Source organism: Pezoporus occidentalis, unplaced genomic scaffold (genome assembly GCF_034315485.1).
Source record: "Pezoporus occidentalis ecotype Australia unplaced genomic scaffold, CSIRO_AGI_Poc_V1 ctg175, whole genome shotgun sequence".
In the NCBI taxonomy this organism is placed as follows: Eukaryota; Metazoa; Chordata; class Aves; order Psittaciformes; family Psittacidae; genus Pezoporus; species Pezoporus occidentalis.
This window is the reverse complement of record NW_026913586.1, coordinates 1,241,879-1,267,604: the sequence shown is the minus strand read 5'-3', so window position 1 is coordinate 1,267,604 and position 25,726 is coordinate 1,241,879. Positions and strand designations below refer to the sequence as shown.

General features: G+C 44.8%; 2 protein-coding genes across 7 annotated transcripts in view; one reads left to right on the top strand and one right to left on the bottom strand.

Moving 5' to 3' along the window:
- Positions 1–12,139, top strand: part of ATL2 (atlastin GTPase 2) — a 45,343-nt gene extending 33,204 nt beyond the window's left edge. For 4 of the 6 annotated variants that reach the window (XM_062614358.1, XM_062614361.1, XM_062614363.1 and 1 more), the window contains 8 exons: positions 19–111; positions 409–547; positions 1,371–1,498; positions 3,570–3,626; positions 4,841–4,912; positions 7,527–7,958; positions 9,525–9,539; positions 9,644–12,139. In XM_062614358.1, the coding sequence (XP_062470342.1) occupies positions 19–111; positions 409–547; positions 1,371–1,498; positions 3,570–3,626; positions 4,841–4,912; positions 7,527–7,958; positions 9,525–9,539; positions 9,644–9,751 (1,044 nt within the window). In that variant the 3' untranslated portion in view covers positions 9,752–12,139. The remainder of the gene's footprint in view (positions 1–18; positions 112–408; positions 548–1,370; positions 1,499–3,569; positions 3,627–4,840; positions 4,913–7,526; positions 7,959–9,524; positions 9,540–9,643) is intronic. The other 2 variants (XM_062614360.1, XM_062614359.1) reach the window with 2 other exon arrangements.
- A 2,041-nt stretch (positions 12,140–14,180) lies between these two features.
- Positions 14,181–25,115, bottom strand: EIF4A3 (eukaryotic translation initiation factor 4A3). Its single transcript, XM_062614357.1, has 12 exons — positions 24,872–25,115; positions 24,613–24,685; positions 23,047–23,113; positions 21,970–22,032; positions 21,518–21,650; positions 20,438–20,518; positions 17,348–17,489; positions 16,050–16,188; positions 15,479–15,594; positions 14,828–14,935; positions 14,612–14,739; positions 14,181–14,375 (listed from the first exon to the last, which is right to left on the bottom strand). Exons 1-12 carry the CDS (start codon positions 25,041–25,043, stop codon positions 14,359–14,361), a joined length of 1,239 nt encoding a protein of 412 aa, XP_062470341.1. The 5' UTR covers positions 25,044–25,115; the 3' UTR covers positions 14,181–14,358.
- Positions 25,116–25,726: the final 611 nt, after the last annotated feature.

The window sequence follows — 25,726 nt, the reverse complement described above, 5'->3', positions numbered from 1 at the left end:
CTGTTCTTCCTGTTACAGACACTAATGTTCTTAATTAGAGACTGGAGTTATCCTTATGAGCATGCATATGGCTTGGAAGGAGGAAGAAAGTTCTTAGAGAAAAGACTGCAGGTAAGTTCTCTCCAGCAGTCCTAGTGTGGTCTTTAGCTTAAGTGTCAGTTTATCATCAAGATAATGGTGCATGATGAGCTAACTCTTTGTGCATAATAAAATGCATTTGTGATGTTCCCACTCGTGTGTGGGGTTCTGGGGTTTAGAATTTGACATTTTTAGGTTCAGGAATGAAAGATTAAACACGCTTCTGTGCTCTGACTGCTTTTAAGATGATATTTAATCTCAGTTGCAGTACTGCAAGACTAGTAGCAGCTTAGCAGTTCTTGCTGCCTTTTTTGTTTGTTTTTTCTTCAGGTAAAGCAAAACCAACATGAAGAGCTACAGAATGTAAGGAAGCATATACACTCCTGTTTCAGTAATCTTGGCTGTTTCCTGTTGCCCCACCCTGGTCTTAAAGTTGCAACAAATCCAAATTTTGATGGGAGGTTGAATGGTAGGAAGCTTTCCATTGTGTGTTTCTTGATTCAGATCACTGAGTTTGGTAGTTTTTGTTGTTTTTTAAATGATGGAAGTTAAGCACTGAAATAGTTGACTATTGAAATGCTTGATTGGAAAAATGTAGAGCTAAAAGGTGAAACTGTGGAATGTAGAAATTGTGTGTTCTTCTCAGTGGTTTAAAGGTAAAGGAGTTGAGTAGGCAGAGGGAGTGGGTATGTTTGTGTCTAGCTGTTGCTTGTAATCTGGTAATTTGAGACATACTTAAAGGTCATTAAATAAGGATTCTAAAGATAAATAAGGATTCCAAAGGGGAGAATTCAGAAAATTAAAGACTTTCCTGAAATTAAAAGGCCTTTCTTCAAGAACTTTGTAAACCAAAAGAACTAAAATGACTTAAACTAAAAGCTGTTGGCTTCTGCAGCATGAGGGGCAGTCAGGATTCCTCCAACTGCCCCCTACAGAGGGAACATACTAGAATGGCAAAGGCTAAAAAAGTGGGTTTGTGATAGTTGAATGTCAACCACTATTGTGCTGGGATTACTTTGTGAGTTGTTGGTGTAATTGGGGAAATACACTTTAAATATTACAAGGTCTATGGAACCTTGTTGTCTCAGTCTGAAGTTAAGATAAAGACAAAGTAGAACTTACTAAAGCTACACTGTGTATGAAAGGTTTTAAATATCTTAAAAATGCAGGCTAGTGTTGTGACACTGGATTTTGAAGGATAAAGAGTTATCAGTGTTTCTTTAGGAAATGTAAGATTGAAATGAAACTAACCATTTTATTTATTTCCCTCCCCTGAAATTGAATTTTATTAGATATAGATGAAGATTTTAAGAACGAACTGAGGAATTTGATACCACTACTGCTTGCCCCTGAAAATTTGGTAGAAAAAGAGATTAGTGGATCCAAGGTGACCTGTAGAGATCTTGTAGAATACTTCAAGGTAAGCAAACTCATACTAATTATTTCTGTTAATGGCTTAAAAGACAGTATTCTAATTTTAGGACATGTTGTTCCCAGAGAAGATAAGATATCTAGGCTGACACTCACTGATCAGCTCACATTTTCATTTCATTACTCTGACTTTTCAGAACTGGCACAAAACTTCCTAACAGTGTAGCTCTTAGCAGGCTGCTGTGGGCAAAATTGTGTTTGGGTTGGTGGATTTTTTGTTTGTTTTCCTTTATGTATGTTGGGTTTGTCTCTTTTTTTTTTTTTTTTTTTAAGAGGGCCTCTGCAGATTGAAAATCAGCTTTTAAACTGCTTGGTATGCAGGAAAAATTTCAGCTACTTCCCTCTGGATTTTTAACATGTCAGAAAGATGCTTTCTAAACACTTGCATGTGCAGCACTACTGTATGCACTGAAATATTTGTGTATGATACTTGCAGCTGTTAGACTCTTGAGCTGTTTTGGTCTCATAGTGACACCAGCAGAAATGTGATAACATAATCCGTACATCACCACAAATTGGTGTGTAACCTTTTTCTGAGTGGAATGACTTAGACAGTTGGTTTGGTAGGACAAAGTGGCACATATTCGTGAAGACGTTAATTTTGCATTACTACTTTTGAGCATGTATATTAAAGGTAGAACAGAGCTGAGCTGATAAGAAAGAAGCTATGCAAGGGAGGAATCTGAGACCAAACTCTTTAATACTTGTAAAAGTGAAGTGTCTTCCCTTTTTGTAAAGGAAAGGCATTATGTGGGATGCAGAAGTCATGGCTGTTCTGACAAGCATAAAATCAACACTCTAGAGCTCGTATGCTCAGTCTCTGTATTTACTTGGTTACATGCTGCTTTTTGTTTCACTTTCTTCTCTAGTAAGACTTGATTCTATACAGTATAGGGATTGAGCATTCAACAGCAGTTTAGAAACGACTGCACCCTAAAAACTGAGTGTCAAAGCTCCTCTATTGAAAATGTCTGGGAATAGTCATGCAGACTGCTGTGGAAACACCGTGGTTATGTAACTAAAGAGGACTGCTCCCTTTGGACTGTGCATCTAAAGCTGAGATCGTGAAGTCTGAGTTGGGAACTGGAGGGGTTTTACTTGGAGGAAAGCAAGGAAGGTATCGAGGGAACAGAGTCCTGTATAACTATATACATTTTTGTAGGTTGTCCTACAACCTAGAGTATTGGGTATATAGGGACCCTGATAACCTTGTTCTGTTCTCCTTTATGGAGAAAAATCCTCAGGGCAAAGACTTGTAGATGAGCCAGGGTAGAGAGCAGTAGTAGCATGAAGAATAACTGCCCAGCCTCTGAAGGGGAAAGAGTGGCCCTACCAAGTGGTCTAACTTGCACAGCTTGTCCTAAGTGCTAACATGGCTGTTGCTGCCTGCTGTGTCCCCTGCACTAATCTGTCCCAAAGAGCTGTGCCACAGGCTGTTTTGTGGGTTGTAGAAGAAGACATGAAGGACGTTTTCTCTTCCAGCCTCCTGAAACGCTGGTGAAGGAAAGGACACCTAAGGATTGGTGGGTTGGGGCACAGAGGAATAGTCTGCTTGCTTGGCTTCCAGAAGTATTTTGGCAGCTCAGCTGTGTTTGCATTAGTGCTTTGATCTGCTTTTTTTTCCTCCCACACTTCAAGGGAGCAAAGCACATGGGGAAATATAAGTACTGGTTCTCCCAGCACTGGGGTGTGTTTGGACAGACCTCTTGCCAGAAGGGCTCTGTGGGACTGTCATCTTCACTCTTGTTTTGGATGAAGATTGCCTGCCTAGCAAAGACCTTATGTATGTGAGTGAGCAGAAAGCTGCTGTAAAGCCTGTCACTTCTTGAGATAGTGGCCATATCTTCTTAAGCTGCTAGGCCCCAGCCTCAAATGCAAGGGATTAAAGCTCTAGGGATAACTGTAAGAATGCCAGACTTGTAATTTGTTTAATTGAATATTTTACATTATTGCAAAGAATAATATATGAGCTCTATCCTTATATCATGCCTCCTTTCCCCTGCTCCTCAAACATAAATGTTCAGGAAAAAGAAACCTGTTTTTTTCTTTCTCCCATTTAGGCTTATATTAAAATCTATCAAGGAGAGGAGCTACCTCATCCGAAATCTATGCTGCAGGTATTTTATTTTACTTTCAAATAATCTGATGCGTACTTTGTAAATTCTTTGCAACTGAAGATGATGACTGCTGCGGGTCTGAAGCTCCCACACACAGAGCTGTAGTTCTTGAAGTAGCTCTGTACTTTGAAAGCCATCTAAACTGTTTAGCCTGGTACACGTTTGTGTCTTCCCTCAGTTTTATCTACCAAATGGAGTGGGGGTATATCTGGTTGCTTAGGGTTGTTTTAGCTGCTTCAATTTCTGTATTTCCTGTAACTTGCTATTTTGTCAGTATCTTTCAGACTGTATTCAGGGGGCATTTAGCATCAGGTGCAGCAGATAAAATGGAGAAGGCTTATAGTAATGCAGCTGTCGCCACTCTCTTGCAGTGTTGGGCTACTCTTGTGGGTTTGTTAGATTGAGTAACTGCACTGAGGTTACTTTTCAGGGTTGATCAAAGAGGATGTAACCAGCTTTAAAGTGATCTGAACGCAACTGATTGTATTAAGCTGTGTTGAACCCTAGAATTATTAGGGACAAAGAGCTTTCACCAAGGTGTGGGCTTTAGGGTCATTCTGTGTTAATAAGACTTGTTTTTTTTTAAGCTTCCTTTGTCACTTCATTAAGATATGACTGTTCTGGGTGTTTTCTCATCTTTCAAGGAACCAAATCATTAGACTTTTGGGAAAGTTCAGAAAACTCGTCATAATGAACCAAAGGCTGCTATAATTTCCTCTACTTAGCATGCCATAAACGTGGCTGAGAGATACAAAAGATTAAATCCTGCAGTTATTAGCTAGGGTAATCGACCCTGATGTGACACAGGTTGAAAATAGTCTTAAAGTCTTACAGATTATAACACCAAACGTGCACATGTACAATGCAAAGTTAATACAACTTGCTGCTTTTCTCACAGGTAGTGATGTGTCAGGATTAACATTTAATAGTTCAGTGATCCTTATTTGTTTATTAATAATGGAGCATTCAGAAGAGATTGCTGCTGCTGAAAAGCCTGTACAAGCACATGGGAATGTGTCTGCAGTTGTACTAGAAAGCTGAAGAAACTGTTCTCCTAGTCAATAATTTGCTTTAATGCATATCACCAACCTTGACTTGTTTCTGTGGGGCAGTTTCCTGGCCATCTGAAGCTTTGGAGGCTGTGGGGGTATGTTGGGCAGTGTATGCAACCAGCTGGTAATGTGTGATGATACACGGTGCTCAATGTTTTCTAGGCAACAGCTGAGGCGAACAATCTTGCTGCTGTGGCAGGAGCAAAAGACTTGTACAGTAAAGGCATGGAGCAGGTATGATGACACAATATTTTCTAACTGTCTATATGCAAATACAGGCCTTCAGTTTTAATGCTGTACTTGGTGCTTGTTTGTGGGCGTGTTAATGGAGAGAAGTAGCTTAGGGTCAGTGCTTGTGTATTTTCTTCGCTCTGCTCTGAGGTTAGATGTCTGATGCAGCAAAACCAGGATTCTTTGAGTCAGAAATTGCTGGGAGGTAGGGAATGTTCGTAAGGTACCACCTGTTAGTTCCCCCTGCTGTTCTTGACATCTTAAAAATCCTGTGACTTGAAATGGGCAAACAGCTGAGGAGACATTTGGTGGGCCAGGGTCGTGCAAGGGTAAAGTTCTAGTCTTATAGTGTCATGCTTCTGAACTGTGGTCAGTCATTAGCTGTAAAATGCAAAGATTAGAATGGTTCTAAAGTTTTTAAAAAGCCCTTGAAATGCAAGAATTATTATGTCTGAAAAAAGCTGCTTATGTAATTTCCTACTTGCTGCTTCTCTTGAAGATAGTGACTTACACCACTCCAAGCTGAATGCCTGGATGGACTTCTTGCTTCAGGGTAGTGTTACGCAAGGTTTTATAGTGGGAACTTCTGAAAACACTTGTATGTCTCATAAAGCTTTAACAGGGTTATGCTTATTGTGTAACTCTACAACCAGAGAAGATCAGTAGGTGTGACAACATGCTACAAACATACCGCCCTATTTTTTAGGCTATTTCTGGTCTTAACTGTTGAAGTAGCTTTCCATTCTAGAAATTAGAGTAATATCTAATGCTAGTAGCAGACTAGCCAGTATCAGTTGTTAGCAGGCTGTTTTGAGAATGCTCTGCTGGTGTAGAGGGATTCCTTCATTTGTCCTCATTTAGGACATCTCTTGAAATAGTAGGTGGGCTGGTTATAATAAATGCTAAGTTCTGCCTTCCTACCTTGAATCTTCAATGGCTGTTGAGATACTGTAATTGTAACATTTTATACTTGAGGCAAGGAATAAACAGGAACAGATGTTCTCTTAAACAGACTTTGTTTCCATAGCAATATTCCCCAGTACTGCGTATTTTTACATCACTATAGAGATACACACAAATGTCTTGAATAATTTTTTTTATCCAGATGTCTCAGATGATGTTCTGAATGTGACACAGCTCTGAAGTGTCTGTTTTTAGGAACAGAAGTGGGAACTCTTTTTATTTAAGGCTGGATTATGTAAAGATAGTTCTTGCTGTAGTTCGGAGTTCTCATAAACCAATGCACCTCCTTTGCCGAGGGTGCATAACCACTGTTCCCCCTGATGACCAGTGAAATGTAAGGAACAACAGAGCAGACACAGAGTATAAGAAAACAGTGGCAATTGTATGTGTGGTGGTCTTGATGAATCAGCAGCTCCTACTGTTTACACTCTGGACAATGTGAAAACACAGTTTTGAAGGATGAGACTAGTAGCGATTTTTCTGGGGAGTTTTGCCAGATGTGAAGGACTTAAATATGAAAAAAGCATAAATGTGCTTCTTAAACTTGAGTAGGGGGCAGAGTGGGGGCGTGTTAGGATCTTGACAGCAAGGTTTGCCTTGAAGAAGCTAGCCAGTGAAGCCATCGTCTTGTGAGGAAGAAAGGGGATACTGTTCTCTGAGGAAGTGATCTTCTGTGTGTCCTGCTGAAGGGATAGCAGCAGCAAGAGGTTAAAGTTCTTGCTGCACTCAGGACATGAGATTATGAGCATTGTGCTAAGACTACCTTGTGGCAGGAGAAAGAAGGCGGCTGTTTGGTGTCATGTGGAAATAATCTCCAGTTTTAGATGTAGTTTGACTGTGAGGATCTGGAGGAGTTGGAGCTGATGGAATACGTGTATCTGTGATGGCCTAAGTAATCTGTAAACACAGTACTCAAGAGGTCAGAAATCAGTTTTACAGAGTAGAAGTCCTTGGAGTCATTTTCATACCCATGCTGATTCAGGTGGTGGTGGGTGTCCATTTGAGTCTGTGATCTTGTCCCTTCAGCAGAAACATATGCTTAGAACTTGATCAGAGTCAAGCCAAAAGCACAGTCTAGAGAAGAATAGGCTAATAATGTCAGGAGCTGGTTCTTGTTAACTCATGTCACCTAGTCAGTTCTACGGAGCCTACCAGTAGCAGCAATAAACATGAATAAACTTGCTGAATGGGCAGAATCTACTCTGTTTGTCAAGTTCTGTGCTGACCCTCTCACTGAGATGGATGACCAGCAGTAAAAAGCTGAGGAGAGGGCTTGTGGCCTTCAGAGTTCTCCTTAACCTTTTTCAAGCCAAGCTTTCACTGACTCATGGTGTTCCTTTATTTCATGTTTTCATAACAGGAATGTATGTGGGACTGAGGCCCTGTCGTTCTGGGCTTGTCCAAAGGGAATAGTTGAAAGTATGAGTTCAGACATGTGCTATAGCTCTGTATGTGATTAGACAGATAAGGCTCTTGCTGTGCCACGATGCAAAGTACCTGTAGCTGCTTCGCTCTTGAGATGGACTCTGCAGTTCCAGAGCCAAGAAAGCTGCAGGAGGTATCCAGGTGCTGGATTGAGAGGGGGCAGTGAGGAGCAGGTTTGCTTTCATAAGATACTCAGGTGTGATGACCTCCTCTGTGATTGCTTTAACAGGTTTGTGGGGGAGATAAGCCTTATATTGCCCCATCGGACCTGGAGCGAAAGCATCAGGATTGCAGGGAGTCAGCCATCAGGCAGTTCCGCTCAGTGAAGAAGATGGGAGGGGAGGAGTTCTGTCGTCGCTACCAGGAGCAACTTGAAGTGGAAATCGACGAGATCTATGCAAACTTTGTGAAGCACAACGATGGCAAAAACATCTTTTATGCTGCTCGTACCCCTGCCACTCTCTTTGCAGTCATGTTTGCCATGTATATAACCTCAGGACTGACTGGGTTCCTTGGTATGAACTCTATAGCTACCCTGTGTAATCTTGTGCTGGGGATGGCTCTTATATCATTTTGTACTTGGGCATACGTTAAGTACTCTGGGGAATTCAGAGAAGTTGGAACAGCCATTGATCAGATCGCTGAAGCTATATGGGAACAGGTTGGTATCTATTTTTAATGCAATACCTTCTTTCTTGTTCAGACTTATGAAGTAGTTTCTGTTCTGTGCTGTGAGTGAAAAGCTGGTCTAGACCTAATGGAGAATGCTCGTGCTGCCAAAGGGAAAATCAGCTCAGGAGTATGATTGCTCTCTTCAATAAGAGGTGTGCTGCACACAAAGAACGTTAAATAAGCTTAGCATATTATCAAAGTAAGTGTTACCTAAAGGCCTAGGTGCTTGGATGGTAAAGAGTGGAGGCACTCTTTAAAAATCTCATTACTTTTTCAGAGCAAGGAACTCTGCTTTTAAAGGTATGTTTGAAGTGATAAACTTGCCTTATGGATGTGGTGGATAAAATCTCAGGTGGTGCAAGAAATGGGGAGGGTGAAACATTGCTGCCTCCCTCTCCTCACCTGGTGTTCTGATACTGGAAATCTAACTTAAACCTCAGAGAGAACTGGCTGATGATTTGCAGCAACTGCTGCAAGAGTATTTACAGCAGGCTTCTTCCTTCAGGAAGGCTTGTGTTGTCTATGACAAGTTCAGTTGGTGCTTGCTGTTGCAAGAAATAATCGATAGACTAATTCCTGGAAGAAGAGATGATATGAGTGTTAAAAAGAGGAGAAAGCCTTTTGCGCAGGGATTTTGCTGCCCTAATCCAGTTGGCAGCTGTGCCAGTAAAGCCAATGTAGAGGATTCCCGACTAACTCTAACAGGTAGTGTTTGAAGGATTCCAAGTAGTTATGTCCAGTGTCAGCAGAAGGGAAATAAGTTGGTGATGTTGTTACTAGAAATAAAGGTCTCACTGAACTTACCTGGGATGACATTAAAATGAGTCCTACAAGGCACAAACAACTAACTGGAGCCTTTTGTACAGAGGCTCTCTTCCACATGTGAAAAATGACTCTATTCAAGGCTCATCACAGGCTACACTAAACTTGTCTGAGTAACCAGGTAAGGTTGTGAGTTAACTGGAGTGGAAAAAGTGGGTTTCTAATAGTAGGAGGGATATGAGCATCAGCGTACTAAATTTGATGCTACTAGAGATTAAAACTGAGTCTCTCCTGTACCACCGTAGTTTCTTGCTTTGGAGCTTGAGGTTGAAGAACACTGCAAGAAAACTGCAAGGTGTTAGTTCTACGTGTAGTACTCGCTGAATGCAGCTGCTGCTGTAGGGTACCTAGAGCACACGAGGCTTCATTTGAAGTGTTCAAGAACCATGTAGATGAGGCCTTCCTTCAGTGATGTGGTTTAGTGGTGAGCTTGGCAGTCCTGGGGTAACGGTTGGACCTGATGATCTTAAAGGTCTTTTCCAACCTAGCTGATTCTGTGACTGTCGCCTTCCCTGGAAGGGCGAGAACTTGGCTTACGCTGGCAGAAGCTTGTCTTTTGTGGACTAGAGGAAGGTGATCTCCAAAAATGCTTGCTGCTGGTGGCGTTGAAATTGCATATCAGCAATGATATGAAAAGCATGTACGGGTCCTCTTTGAGTCACTCTGATTATATACCATGTTCTTGCTATTGATTTTTCTGAATCTCTGCCTTTCTTTTCCCTCCTTGCTTCAGAGGAATCCCAGGAAGGTGAGAAGCTACTGGCAATCAGTTTCTTTTTTTCTGAACTTGATGACTTTTTTTCTCCTGCCTTCTAAGAGCCACTTTTCCTAACAGCTGAATTCGTGTTTTAGGTGTTTTCCAAACTCTTTGAAGTCCTTAGACGCCGAACGATTCGCCGTGCTCTAACATCAGTGCCGCGACAGCGACTCTCATCCAACAATAACAAGAAGAAAAACTAGCCAGTATTTTTAACTTTCTTTCTGTATCTGAAGTGTTCACACTTACACATATAGGACAATAAGCTGGACCGTCTGGGCCGGTCTGCATAAATGCTGTAACCATACCAGACTGATGCTGCATATAGGGTATGGAATTGCACATCCATCTTCTAGGAACTGTAAAATGGTTTGAATTCAGTGAAATACTGCTGTATAGGAGGGATATCACTTGTTTCCATAGCATGTGACTGATTCAGCCTCGTTACTGTAGCAGCAAAACTCGCTTCTCTTTCAGTTCGTGCCAGTTTGTGTCAGACTTCAGCATTCCAAGCTTTTTTAAAATTTTCATTATTTCAAATCTCATCTCTTTGTATGTTTTTATACTTTCTTTTCCTTGGTTACCTCATTCTTTTGTTTCTTTTGCACGTTTCTCATTCCACAGGTGTTGAAGCCCATGAGTGATAATTTGATGGAGGATCATATGAGGCAGTCTGTAAAAAACTCTCTCAAAGCAAGCCTGGGCGAGCAGGTGTCTCACCATGCCAGACTAAAGACAGACTGACACTTCATCTCCTCTTCAACTCTGCCCTCTCATCCTAGACATGCTTGCTGTACCATGAGAACTCAGTAATTAAGAAATGAATAAATAAAAATAAACCAAAGTTTACAATCAACTGTAGAAGTAGTTTAGTGTGATCGGCTTCACAGATTGCTGCCATCACCTGGGAAGAGTTAAGTTTGTCAGTGCTCTGCTTCTAAGACAAACTGGTGCCATGGAGACGGCTGGGGGTGGGAGGGAAGGGTATCTGTTTTATGTATAGTCCTGGTGAACCCTGCACATGTGTGTATCTGGGGTTGACAAGGGGGGAGGGATCTGCCCCCCCTGTGTTTGAGCTGATGCAGTCTCTGGCTTACAGTGGGAATCTGTCCTCTGCAGGAGGTAATTCAGGGAAGTGTAACGATCAGACCCACATAAGGGGTGCTCTCACCAAACGTACCCAGCTCCACACCATCCCCTCGCCACCTCTAACAAGAGTTTCTGCGTATCGAGTCGGTGAAGCCATTAGAGCCACCACATTACAACACGTATGTTGCTTTTATTGCCTTCTCTACCAGTGTTACACAAATGCATGTATCGGTTCCTCACACTGCCGACAGCAGAACTGACTTGCAAGGGAGGCAGTGAGTCAGAGCATACGGTGTCTTGCCTTGAACTCGCAGACCTGGTCCTGAGGGAGGTGCATATCAGAACTGAGCTGTCTTTTTCTGCAGTTTAGCCTTTGTGTATATAATATTGCCATTAATTCTACTGGGGGAGAAATTCCATCCAAAAATGTTGCCTACAGCTACCAAGCAATGAGTTAGGATTGTCTGTACAGTGTGTTTAGTTTTTATTTTTTAAGAAATCACAGATAGGGCATGTATATGAAATATAAATATATAAATACGATTTTGTATCAAAGTTTTGTAGTTTATGGCAAAACCTGGTTCTGTGGTAGCTAAAAGTGCAGTCCCTGTAAAGGAATGTTTGTGGCTCATGTAAATGTGTGAATGCATCAACAATTTGAAGTTTTTTGATATGTTTGTGATATTTACCTGCCTTGAGCACTGCAATCTCTCACCCCTTGGGAAAATCAGTGGGAATGTTTGTTGTGAAACTCTTGTCTTCTGTTGCATTTTAAAGTTATTTCCTGTAATTTATTTTCAGTACATGATTAAAATCAGTTGTGTATATATGAAATGAAATCCTTGCTTATTTTTAAAAGATGTTGAAGTATGTATTCTACTACATAAACTATGTCAAATACTTATCCTGACAATTATATGAGCAAATTGTCTATTGTACTTCATAGCTTTCTATTGAAGCTGATGTTCTCCTCATGCTTGTCTCTGAAAGATGACATCTGTCTAGCTCATACCCCCTCCCTGCATAGGAAAACTTTCTGGTATTCTAAAGCACGCTTCTTGCCTTGTGGAGTTGCTTGTCAGCTTCTGCCCTCCAACAGCTGTATTGTTCTGAAACCTTGTTACTGGCTCTATTTTCACTCTTGACTAAATCAACTGTGTGGAGTGTAAAAGGCAGCTAAAGAGTTAACTGCTGTAGTTTCGGCTGGAAATGACTGTGGGCAATAGCTGGGTTTTTTTGCATTCCTAAATGGTAATAATTTCCATCAACATTTGAGCTTCATCAGTCTCCCCTCTCTTGAGTGAGGGAAATCATCTGTCTAGGACTAAAGCAATTGCACTGTGACTTTTGTACCATAAAGGACTGCTGGGGAGTGGAGGTTACCTGCCCTCTGGAGATGAGGGCTCAGCTCCAAGTGAATGATGCTGAAGATGAGGTAGGAATGTTGCATTTTATGATATCTTCTCTCAAACTGTACAGATTAAATACTGTTATTTAAACAATCTAATGCTTTGGTGATGAATCTCTTTATTAGTCAAATGACTGGAGTCACATAAATAGTTTGGAGGGTCATGCTTGCCTTTGCTTCTTGCCTCTACCAGGAAGGTATGATTCACATTTGAGGCTGTGCTGTGCCCTTCTTGCCCTGCAGTGATGAGGAGAGCAGAAGTCTGTTCAGGCTGTGGACATTGAAGCTGGAAGGCTTTATCCAGACTGTCCTAGTAGAGGACTGAAACGGGGTGTGTGTCTGGGGGGCTCCTGAACACTGTGCCAAAGAAGTTCAGAATTAATGCAAGAAACCCTCAACTTTGTGGGAGGGACCAAAGGTAGGAAAAAGAAAGGGCCAAGGTGCTTTTTTTTCTGGGAGGAGCATGCGTGGGAAGTAAGTAACACAAGGGGATAGAAAGGGCTGGTTATGTGGCAACAGGTTAATGGTGAGTGCACTAGTCTGCCTGTGTCTGTCCTGTTGTCTCCATTAACTCCATTTCTCACCCACTCCCTGGGAGATGTGGCTCCATTCTGCGTGCATAGAGGTCAAAGTGCCAGTAACTAGAGTGGGACCTGGGTCACAGGCTCTTACATTTGGAGTGCCAGTAGACTAGAGCGAGTGGAAAGCAAGTGCGGGCAACTGCAGTGGGGTGGTGTGTTGGTGTATGAGTGTCAAGCCATATTTAGCCAGCAAGTGTGACAAAGCAGCCCTAACTCTGGTTTGGATACACATCTTAATCCTGCATGTGGCAACTAGAGAGACAAGGAGGTCCAGCATAACAGAGGGTCTGGGGTTCAACTGAGACCCGTTTGTGTGTGCCTCCCCCTAGGGGAGGCAAGTAGGAATAAAAGAGGCTCCAAAGGCCAGTTACAGGATAGACTTGTATCTGACAGCTGGGTGTGTGCAAGGGTGGGCCTGAACCAGCAACTGGAGTGGGGGCTGTCTTTGCACGTGTTGTGCGTGTGCCTACTGGGAATGCTGTGGCTCAGCCTCGCTGCTGGTTGCACATCGCGGCCTGAAGCTGTAGCAGCCTCACCTCTATTGGACAGCCCCTTACAATTAGTGAAGTGAGTTTGGTATTTCTCTACTTCTGCTTATGTACTGTTCAGAACATCAGGATTGCACACAGAGTGGGTAAGGGAAGAGAGGAACTTCACTAGTAGAATACAGGGGATGAAAGGGGTAAAACACTTGTTTTCCTATCCAGAGTGATAGGGAATGACTATCCAGGAATGAGGAGGTAGCTGGTCTCTTCTCCCAAGTGACAAGCGATAAGACAAGAGGAAATGGCCTCAAGCTGCACCAGGGGAGGTTTACACTGGATATTAGGAACAATTTCTTCACTGGAAGGGAGCTCAGGCATTGGAACAGGCTGCCCAGGGCAGTGGTGGAATCAATGTCCCTGGAAGTGTTCAAAAACCATGTAGATAAGGCCCTCAGTGACATGGGTTAGAGGTGGACGTGGCAGTGCTGGGGTAACGGTTGGACTTAACAGTCTTGCATGTCTTTTCCAGCCTACCTGATTCTATACTGCTGTAAGGAGATAGATTGACTAAAAAGATGTGCCAGGAATGGGTGGAGAAACTGACACTATAAAAGCTACTTGCTCTTTCCGTTACTTCAGGAAACGGCTTTTAGAATGTATTTATTTCTCCAGCTGTCATCAAGTGAAAGGCACTCACCCTCACAGTGCCTGCGCCCCTTGAGAGGGGAATAGCTGGAGCAACGAGTGATGTGATTTCTGGCGCCAGAAAGGCATAAACAACAGGAAAGTACTGTCTTATCCTGTAACTCAATTTTCTTACAGCAGGCTAGGGGCAGGCCACAGACTTTTCCTGTAGATGGCTGATCCTTAAAAGTCAAGTTAAGGAAACTAAAAAGTACATCAGGTAGCATGGCACAGCGATAACGAAAGGGTGGAGAACCTCTATTTTGTGAACCTTGATGTACTGAGCGTTCAGTGTTTTTTCCACTGTGCAAGCCAAGCATGGCAGAACCTCAAAACTCCCTGCCTGTTGCTATCTTGGGTTAAAGCAATTAAGCAGAGGTTATGGTAAAACTTCTTTTTTTTTTATTGAAAAACATGGGTGGGAGAAAGGAAATTATTTACACAAGTTCCCAAGTGCAGCTCAACTCAAGAACGTATGACCAGCAATATGATAAAGGGATGTGGGTCCAAAACAGGATTATGGAGGCTACCAAATAGTACAACTCCCTGGTAAATGTGGATCTTCAGATAAGATCAGCAACTGAAATGAGAGAAAATGGGAGAATATAAGTAAACCAAACGTGCCACAAGAGTCAGCCCAGCAGTCCAGGGCACCTACTGCTACTCCCAAATTCTTCTTTAGGGGAAGCAAAGATTATTCAGGCTTGGGAATGAGGTAAGCAGCAAAACAAAGCACCTGGCATTTCTCTTTCAGGTGCAGCACCCCATATGGCAGCTGGAGGAGGGCAGCACTCCCTGGGGCTGGCCCGCACTCACCGTTCATGGGCATCTCGTCGATCTGGGTGGAGTAGTACTGCTCGATGTCCCGCAGGATGCGGATGTCGTCGTTCTTCACAAAGTTGATGGCAACACCTTTTCGGCCATACCTGCCCGACCGGCCGATTCTGTGGAGGCAGCAGAAGGAAAGAGAGAATGGAGCCACCTCGGGGAAGGGTAATGCAGCCATGCTCCCCCAGTGAAGGCTGAGCTTACCTGTGTATGTAGAGTTCTCTGTTGTTGGGTAGGTCGTAGTTAATGATGAGGGACACCTGAGGCACATCCAGGCCTCTAGCCCAAACATCTGTTGAAATAAGGACTCGGCTGCAAAGAGAAGGGACAGTTAGCGCTGTTCCACTGCCTGATGTGGTGTGAGAGCTGAGAAGCTGCAGTGCCCAGCACAGGGAACCCTCTGCTCTTCTGTGCTCCTCCCTGCCTGCAGCACACTGGCACCATCCACGCTTTTGCTGCAAGGAAAGCTGTCCCATGCAGCATCACCAAACTTCAGTGAAGACAGATAGTACCAAGACAGCTTTGATCTTTTAGAAAGAGTATGATGCTCCCAAGAGTTTAAAATACAGAGGATGGAGCCCAAATATTTTTCTTTCTTATTTCAAATGGAGCAACACCTAACCTCTTCAGTGAAATAAACCAGACTAATTCTGTGCCTAGAAGTATGAGCATCCCTCTTTGGAAAGTGGCAACCTCTCAACCCTGTGACACTGAAGGGGGATAGATGGGAATTGGAGTTCTTCCTAATATGAGCTTAACAAGGCCTTTGGAGAAGACAGGTATTATGGGTTTCTGAGGCCTGTTCCCTTCAGACACTACATGAAAACCTGCTGTAAGGAACACTAAGGTACTTACCTTGCGCCAGATCTGAACTCTTTCATGATGGACTCTCTCTCCTTCTGTGGCATGTCTCCATGCATGGATGAAACTGTGAAGTTGGCTTCTCTCATTTTCTCTGTGAGCCAGTCTACCTGTGCATACAGCCAAGCAGCCTGGGTTAGCTCTTTGCTCAGGACAGCCACATGTGCTAGCTGTGATTGGAGAGTATTTGCAGAGATGTATGCTATCAAGGACTTTAACAAACATGGTAAACAAACCTTACAGAACATTGGCAATGTAATACAGGGCTCCACAAAAGAAAGGAATTAAGGGCATTTATTCAGCAAGTGTGGGTTTGTTTCTGAGATTATAAGCAATTACAAGAATAAGCACATTCTTACCTAGTTAGTTCTACTTCTCTAAAAAGACAGCTCCTGTCAGCTGTATCAGGTCTGTTTATAATCAGTTATTTAAACTGGGCACATCCCAAAGACAAATACTTAATCTATTCTTACTAATCTATTCTCTAATGGGAAAATGACTAGAACGCTTAACTGGGTTTGTCCCAGTCTCCTCCCAGCCCCACTCCGAAAGTATCGTGCTGTACCTTTCTCTTGGTGTTGCAGAATATGACAGCCTGGGTGATTGTGAGCGTGTCGTAGAGATCGCACAAGGTGTCGAACTTCCATTCTTCCCTCTCCACAGCCACGAAAAACTGCTTGATTCCTTCAAGGGTCAACTCATCACTATAGGGCAGTAAGAACAGAAGAGAAGGCTCAGGGGAGACCTTGTAAGAGTCTTCCAATATCTAAAAGGGCCTACAGGAAATCTGTAGAGGAGCTTTTTACAAGGGAGTGTGGTGACTGGACAAAGGGGGAATGGCTTTAAAGTGACAGAAAGAAGATTCAGATTAGGCATCAGGAAGAAGTTCTTCCCTATGAGGATGCTGAGGCCCTGGCACAGGTTGCCCAGAGAAGCTGTGGCTGCCCCATCCCTGGCAGTGTTCAAGGCCAGGCTGGATGGGCCTTGGAGCAACCTGCTCTAGTGGAAGGTGTCCATGCCTATGCCTGTGCCTGTCCCTGCCACAGGAACTGGATAAGCTTTAAGGTCCTTTCCAACCCTAACCAGTCTGCAGTTCTATGAACAGCTGTACCACAGCACAAGTAGATGAACACATACAATGTAGTTTGAAGTGCTTCAGTGGGTGCGCTTCAGTGGAGACCATTCCTCTGCCCTGTGTGCTGTGGGTTGCTGGGTCTGCACACAGGTCCAAGTTGTTCTAGAAAGTTCCTGGAGAATTCTGCTCTAATAAGGGTCTCAAACATGACCCACGCAACAGAGACTAGAACTGGGGCACCCTCTCTGCTCTAGACAGACAGCTACAAAGGGAAACATTTCTGTTTTCACAATTTTTACATTCAAGCTTCTTAATAAAAGAGACTGAAAAAAGGTAAATAAGGCAATAAGAGATCAGGCAAGAGGGAGTCTCCTCCTCTCAGGCGGCCTATACTTATTCCTCTTGACTCCTGCTAAGTTCCACTGTATCAGGAACTGTGACACCACCAGACTTAAGCTACACCTCCAGGGGCATTCAGGATCAGTCAGCTAAAGGGTTTTCTGGCTTGCTATGTCAAAATAGCAAATTAATGGAAGAGGCCTATGGAAATCCTCTGGAGGAGCAGAGGAACTGGGCAGGTGTGACAGGTGGATTTCCAGGACAAGAGACCACTATATATGGAGAGGATGAGGAGGTGGGAGCAGCAAACAGAACTGGACAAGGATAACATCAAAAAGCAAGTTGGCCTCTACTGGAAAATAGGACATAAGGATGTCTGCAAACCCCTAGGCAGCCCAGGACCAGACCAACTCAAAGAGCTCCTGTTCTTTCCAAGGAAATTTACTCACCGTTTCACCAGGATGCGGATGGGGTCTGTCATGAATTTGTTGGTCATCTCCAGAATTTCATGAGGCAAAGTGGCGCTGATCAAAACCACCTGTGTAGCTGGAGGCAAGTACCTGTACACATCATAGATCTGCTCCTTAAAACCTGAAAAGCAAATCCAGTACCACAGAACAGTTATCACTTCCTTCTTCCAAATATCGTGCTCCTTCACAATTTGATCTGGTATCCAATACTGGGCCTATTCTATGAGATAAAAATTAATGAGTGAATCAGTAGCTCAAAGCCAGTGTTATGTATTGCTCATCTCTCCCTCATTTTCTGCAAACCACTACTATGTGGCTGTGGTACACAATAAAGTATAAAAGGCAGTACTTGATAATGGGAGATATTACTGTGGGGATCTGTTACAGACTGCCTGATCAGGAGGACTCTATCAAGGAAGCGCTCTACAGCCTCAAGCTTGAAGGCCCTTGTCCTCATGGGGGACTTCAACCACCCTGGTATCTGTTGGAGGGATGGTATGGCCTGGCACAAACAATCCAGGAGGCTCCTCAACTGTGTGGAAGACAACTTCCTCTTGCAAGTAATAGAGGAGCCAACAAGGAGAGCTGCCATGCTTGACCTCGTGCTCACCAACAGGGAAGGGCTCGTTGGAAATGTGATGCTCCAGGGCAGCCCTGGATGCAGCGATCATGAGATGCTCGAATTTGAGATCCTCAGGACAGTGAGAAGAGCGTGCAGCGAGCTCACTGCTCTGGACGTCAAGAGAGCAGACTTTGGCCTCTTCAGGAACCTGCTTAGTAAGGTTCCATGGGATATAGCTCTGGAGGGCAGGGGGGGCCCAAGATTGTTGGTTGATATTCAAGGATCACCTGCTACAAGCTCAGGAGTGTTGCGTCCCAACTAGAAGAAAGTGCAGCAGGAGGGCCAGGAGACCTCCTTGGATGGATAAGGAGCTGCTGAGGAATCTTCAAAGGAAAAAAGAGGCTTATAAAAGGTGGAAGCAAGGACAGGAGGCCTGGGAAGAATACAGGGATGTTGCCTGGGAAGTCAGGAACCAGGTTAGGAAAGCTAAGGCCCTGTTAGAATTAAACTTGGCTACGGATGTGAAAGATAACAGGAAGGGATTCTATAGGTACATCATGAATAAAAGACATACTAGGGACGTGAGCCCTCTCCAGAGGCTATCAGGAGAACTGGCTACCCTGGATTTGGAGAAGGCTGAGGTTCTGAATGGCTTCTTTGCCTCAGTCTTCACTGGCAAATGCTCTGAGCACACCACCCAAGCCCTGGAAGGCAGACGCAGGGACTGTGAGAATGAAGACCTTGGGCCCACTGTAGGAGAGGATAAGGTTCAAGACCATCTTAAGAACCTAAACATGCACAAGTCCATGGGACCTGATGAAATCCATCCACGGGTCCTGAAGGAGCTGGTGAATGAAGTTGCTCAGCCACTGTCCATCATATTTGAGAAATCATGGCAGTCAGGTGAAGTTCCCGATGACTGGAAAAAGGGAAATATAACCCCCATTTTCAAGAAGGGGAAAATGGATGACCCAGGGAACTACAGACCAGTCAGTCTCACCTCTGTGCCTGGCAAAATCTTGGAGCAGATTCTCCTGGAAGGCATGCTAAGGCACATGAAAATCAACAAGGTGCTTGGTGACAGCCAGCATGGCTTCACTAAGGGGAAATCCTGCCTGACCAATTTGGTGGCCTTCTATGATGGGACTACAGAACTGATGGACAGGGGTAGAGCAGTTGCTGTCATCTACCTGGACTTGTGCAAAGTGTTCAACATTGTCCCACACGATATCCTTGTCTCTAAATTGGAAAGACATCAATTTGATGGATGGACCACTCGGTGGATAAAGAACTGGCTGGATGGCCACACACAAAGAGTTGTGGTCAATGGCTCAATGTCCAGCTGGAGACCAGTAACGAGTGGTGTCCCTCAGGGATCGGTGTTGGGACCGGTCTTGTTCAACATCTTTGTCGCTGCCATGGACAGTGGGATTGAGTGCGCCCTCAGCAAGTTTGCCGATGACACCAAGCTGTGTGGTTCGGTTGATACGCTGGAGGGAAGAAATGCCGTCCAGAGGGACCTTGACACGCTTCTGAGGTGGGCTGATGCCAACCTTATGAAGTTTAACCATGCCAAGTGCAAGGTCCTACACCTGGGTGGGAGCAATCCCAGGCACAGCTACAGGTTGGGCAGAGAAGAGATTCAGAGCAGCCCTGTGGAGAAGGACTTGAGGGTGCTGGTCGATGAGAAAATGAACATGAGCTGGCTTCAGTGTGCGCTCGCAGCCCAGAAAGCCAACCGTATCCTGGGCTGCATCAAAAGGAGCGTGACCAGCAGGTAGAATGAGGTGATCCTGCCCCTCTACTCTGCTCTTGGGAGACCTCACTGGGAGTACTGTGTGCAGTTCTGGTGTCCTCAACATAAGAAGGACATGGAACTGTTGGAACAAGTCCAGAGGAGGGCCACGAGGATGATCAGGGGACTGGAGCATCTCCTGTATGAAGATAGGCTGAGAAAGTTCAGCCTGGAGAAGAGAAGGCTGCGTGGAGACCTCATAGCAGCCTTCCAGTGTCTGAAGGGGGCTTACAAGGATCCTAGGGAGGGACTCTTCATTAGGGACTGTAGTGATAGGACAAGGGGTAATGGGTTCAAAATTCAACAGGGGAAGTTTAGATTGGATATAAGGAGGAAGTTCTTTACTGTTAGGGTGGTGAGGCACTGAAATGGGTTGCCCAGAGAGGTTGTGAATGCTCCATCCCTGGCAGTGTTCAAGACCAGGTTGGACAAAGCCTTGGTTTAGCGTGAGGTGTCCCTGCCCATGGCAGGGGGGTTGGAACTGCATGATCTTAAGGTCCTTTCCAATCCTAACTATTCTATGATAATCTGTAACTACTGAAAAGGACACAACAACTAAATTAGACAAGGCATATCAAGTAGCTTAACCTGTTACAGCCTATAATTAAAACATTAAACCAGTTGTTTTTTTTAGAAGCAGGACTGCCTGCTGGAACATCCTGGAATCTCAAAGATGCGAGGACAAAAGAAGTAAAAGGGAGACATATTTTACCTTTATTGAGCATTTCATCTGCTTCATCCAAAACGAGCATTTTGATGGCACGAGTTCTTAAACTTCGACGACGAATCATATCTGTAAGATTGCACTTGGTAAGATGGAAAAGCTCTGAAAGGAAGTAAGCTTATGCTGCTCCCAGGTCCTGCCAGGGCATGTTGGTGGAAGAGGGACAGACCCTTCCTTTGCTGCCAACAGGGACAGCTGTTTGGTGATAGAAGTCACACCCAAGAACCACACTGTGCCCATAGTATCCTTCAACCTAGGGGGATGTCTCTGGAGCCCAGCTAAGGGAGCACTGACTGCAGGGAAGCTCCTAGTGTCCAAGCTGTGGGCTGACTTGCTAAGTGCATAGGACAGGTGACCTGGTCTCCCACAGTGTGAGAAATGCAAAATGCTGCATGAACTTTTCATCAACAAACTAGCCAAATCCACATCCTGTTTGGAAGAGCAGAGTTTTGTGTAATCCCTTAATACTGCTGTAGAAAGCATCTGTTATTTGTTGCTCTTCAAAGCCAGCCCAGTTCTATAGTTGCTAATTATTTATTTTTCACTTGTGAAGACTGTCTCTGTGTTCTCCCAGTGACAGGAGCTTGAAGGCTAACACTATCCCTGTGGTAACTGCCACCAACAGCAAATATAAAAAACTTCATGCAATGAAACCAGAAGTACCAGCTACAACTGCATCCAATTTAACAAACAGAGAATGATGGTCAGTACACAGAAAACATGGACCTGACTTTGATATTCAAGTAGACCCAGCTCCTTTCTCCCCCGAGATTCTAAAGTATATCCTGGGATTGTAGTATTTTCTCCTTAAAAAACACTTTGTTCCCATGCCACCATATGAAGAAACATGTCAACAATGAAAAGCAGAGAAAATCCACACACTATTCCCACTGATTTCTAATCTTTTCCAAATATTGCTACAGTAAGTTGCTACCCTGTTATACTTCACATTAACATGAATTGTGTCAGATTAATGTAATTTTCGTGTTATTTCAAATCTAAGCTCACAAAAGTTGCAAGTGACTCCCATGGCTCAATTCAGGTCTGAAGCCTCCCACATGTCCTTACCAAACACACGGCCTGGAGTGCCAGCAACAACATGCTGCCCATAATCCAGCTTTCGGATATCTTCACCCACATTGGTCCCTCCGATGCAGGCGTGACACTGGACATTCATGTAGTCTCCCAGAGCAAGAAGACCCTGTGTTGATACAGAGGAATGGCTTAAATAACTGATCTCCCATGAAGTCTGTATTTGTGAAGGGATGCAGGTCTGCCAGACAGTGGGTTTTAAAAGAGATGCAAGCACAAGCAGTTAGGATTTTTTATGTTTGTTACCCAAACCTCCTCAAAAGCAGGTTCCCAACCTATGGGGCTCACAACTAGTTCCCTGGGGGCTCACAACTGCTCTAAAAGTGCTGTTCTTCAAAAGCAGCAGCTTTGAGCTCTGCTGGGGAACACCTGAGGGTCAGCCTCAAGCCTTGCAAGTGCTTTACAGATGGTGATTTAAATGCTCCTACCTTCTGAATCTGTACAGCCAGCTCCCGAGTTGGTGCCAAGATCAATGCCTGGGTCTCACGAACCTGATTAAAACAAGTGATCACAGAGCAGTTAATCACAGGGCAGATATCTTATGTGCAAGAGAGACTACGGACCCATAGTGCTCTGAAATGTCACACTGGAATGATTAACTGGAATTTTGTCATAAAACCTAGTGTTTGCAAGGATCAGTACTCCTAAGAAGCTGCTCACAAAGAGAACACTTACACAGTAATAGCCTCTTAGTGAAGTTACTTTTGACAAGACTTATGCAGTGCTTTGAGAGCTATTTTTCATTCCTACCTAATTTCTAAAAACAATTATACAAGTGTGTATTATTGCAAAAAGAGAGATACGATTTTAAATCACTTTAATTTTGTACGTTCAGATCAGATAAAATCTTTGCATTGCACATGGACAGTCTCATGCTTGAAAAATATTATAAGCACTTTACAGTAATTAAGCAAAAAGATCAACTTTTAAATTAGAACATGCAACATCTATTTTATATCCCAGGCACTAAGGGGTGAATAACAATCTAAGCCTTATTTAAGAGGGCCCACAGAAATCATCATTTTATTCAACAGCATGTACACATTTAAGTTGTAATTAAAAAGCAATTGCATAGACATGACACTCCCAACTATAACAAAAGCAAGCATTTGTCAAGTCAAAAATCCAGGTTTGATGCTGTGCAATGTGTACCAATTGTTCAGACAGGTTGCTGATGCTGTTAGGATCATTTGAGGACAGTTCTGTCTGCTGGGAGACTAATTTAGCCCTCTAATATGTGAAAGAGATCAGCTGTTATAGCCAACTTTGTAACTGCAAGATTTTATCAGGACAGATTTTGCACTGTTAAACAGCGTGAGTTTAATAGTGAAATTGTTCAGAATCTGCTGAAATTTTCAGCCAGAAGTTTGTCTGAGGTTCACTGCCCATAATTAAAAGATTTCAATGTGAAATTTCATTTATATACTTTAAAAAAATAAGGCTTTTCTGAAGAAGATTCTAGCAATTTAGTTTAAAATACCTTTTACCACATGTTATGAGAGTACCTGTATATCCAGGCATTGTAGAACAGAGATGGAGAATGTTGCCGTCTTCCCTGTTCCTGACTGTGACCTGAGAAACAGATGCTTGGTGAACACTCTGGAAGTCTGGATAAACAATTCAGGCAATTTCAACACATTCCACCCCTCTGCTCTTTGCCACTCGTTCACTGCAAAGAAGTCTTGCCAACACTCTATCTGACAAAGGTATCATAGAATTGAATAACGGTTTGGGTTGGAAAGGACCTTTAAGCTCATTTGGTTCCAACTCCCTGCCATGGGCAGGGACACCTTCAACTAGACCAGGCTGGTCCAAGCCCCATCCAAAGTTGCAGGAATGGGGCATCCACAGCTTCCTGGGCAACCTTTTCCAGTACCTCATGACCTTCACAGTAAAGAATTTAATCCCAGTATCTCATAAACCTCCTCTCTGTCAGTCTAAAGCCATTCCCTCTCATCATGTCAGTACACGTCCTTGTCAAAAGCCCCTCTCCACGTTTCTTGTTGGCCTCTTTAGGCACTGGAAGCTGCTCTAAGGTATCCACGGAGCCTTCTCTTCTCCAGGCTGAACAAGCCCAGCTCTCTCAGCCTGTCTCCACTGCAGAGGTTATGGTCACAGCGTGATGTGCAGACAAGCAGCTTTGACAACTACAGTATCAGAGACAGAGCACTGTGTTGCAGGGTCCTCAGCTTCTGCATTTCTACTCCTTATAAGACCAACACTTAAAATTCCTACAATTCATCATTCTTTTTTTCTTTTAAGGTATATGGTCGATAAGCCAGTACAATTTGGAAGGTCAGCAATTCCCTCTAGTGACCTAGAAAGATTTCTTTTTCAGTGGGATACACATCCTTCTTTATTTCTAAAAACATAATAGGTTTTCTTCTGCTTACTTTTTTCCTTGAGACTGCAGTTATCTCTCTTCCTCCCTGCCTTTGCTAGAAAACATTCCCAAGAGTTTCAGAGCCCTACTGTTTGAGAACACATGGTTCTCAACACATCCTAACTGAACCTTTATTATCTAAACATAAGTAACATTAGCAACTGTTTGGATCACTGTGCTACGTGCATGCTAGCCACTTTCACCCCGTTTGATCATGATGTGACTTCCCTAATCCTGCCATGCAGCAGCATGAGACCATGACCAATATCTGAATGGGGCCTACAAGGATGCCAGAGAGGGACTCTTTATCAGGGACAACAGCAATAGGACAAGGAGTAACGGATTCAAACTTAAACAGGTGACACTGAGGTTAGATATAAGAAAGAAATCCTTCACTATGGGAGCTGTGAGGCCCTGGCACAGGCTGCCCTGATAAGTGGTAAATTCCTCATCCCTGGAACTGTTCAAGGCCAGGTTGGACAGGGCTCAGAGCAACCTGGTCTACTAGAAGGTGTCCCTGTCTGTGACATGGGGTTGGAACCGGATGAGCTTTAAGGTCCCTTCCAACCCAAACCAGACTGTGATTCTATGAGTGACAGACCTTGCTTCTAGCTTAAAGATGAGTGCCCCCGCCCCGAGCTCGCAGCTTCCTCACGGCCCACGCCCCCCCGCCGGCAGCCCCACTTACTGGGCGATCACGTCTCTGCCCTTGATGATCTGTTTGATGGCTCTTTGCTGGATGGCCGAGGGCTTCTCAAAACCTGCGGAATCGGAAGTTACCATCAACGGGACAGTCCCGGAACCGAGCGATCGGCGGCCTCACCGCGCAGGCGCCTTGCCCGACATCCGGGTGCCGGCCCCGCCGACAGGCCTCGGCACCTCTCCCGGCCACATGCCCCCCTTTCCCCCTTCCCTCCGCCCCTGGTCGCCGCCGCCCAGCCACACACCGTAGGCGTAGATGCCCCGCAGCAGGTCCTCCCGCAGGCCCATGGTGTCGAAGGTGGGCGTCACGTCCACCTCCTCGCTCGTCTCGAACTCCACCTTCGTCATGTCCTCCTCCTTCATCAGCCGCTTCCGCGCCGAGCCGGTCGTGCCGCCGGACCCCGCTGACCCCGACATGGCTGAGGGCTGCCCTCTCCCACCTCACGCACACCCAATGGCGCCGCCGCCGAACACCGACAGGCCACTGGGCATGCGCGGAGGGTCCGTGGCTGGGCGGGGGGTATGAGGTGTGCGCATGCGCTTAGGGGAGAGGGCGGGAAGACTGCGCGCTGCTCGCGCATGCGCGGGGCGAGATCAGCGCGGCGCGAGATCAGCGCGTGCGCAAAGGTCGGGGTTGGCGCATGCGCGGGGCGAGATCAGAGCGTGCGCAAAGGTGAGGATTGGCGCATGCGCGGGGGTCGGTGAGTGGGGGCCGCGAGGTGGGTTTAGACCGGGTGCAGTGGCGGCTCCTGCGCTTGGGTCACAAGAACTCCGTGCACTGCTACGGGGTCGGGGAGGAGCGGCTGGGAAGCTGCTCTTGGAAAACGAGCTGGGGGTGCCGATTGACGGAGCTGAACATGAGCAGCTTGTATCATGTTCATCCTGGCCTGTATCTGCAGTAGTGTGGCAGCAGGGCCAGGGCAATGATCATCCTCCTGTACTGAGCACTGGTGAGGCCGCAGCTCAAATCCTGTGTTCAGTTCTGGGTCCCTCACTACAAGAGAGACATTGAGGTGCTGGAGCAGGGCCAGAGAAGGGCAGTGGGGTTGGTGAAGGGTCTGCAGCACACATGTGATGGCGAACAGCTGAGAGACCTGGGG

Coding starts and splice junctions, on each gene's coding strand:
- EIF4A3 (XM_062614357.1), bottom strand. CDS start 25,043: ATGTCGGGGTCAGCGGGGTCCGGCGGCACGACCGGCTCGGCGCGGAAG. Junction 23,114..24,612: donor GGCAGAGACGTGATCGCCCA/GTAAGTGGGGCT, acceptor TCTGTTTCTCAG/GTCACAGTCAGGAACAGGGA. Junction 20,519..21,517: donor CACTCCAGGCCGTGTGTTTG/GTAAGGACATGT, acceptor GCAATCTTACAG/ATATGATTCGTCGTCGAAGT.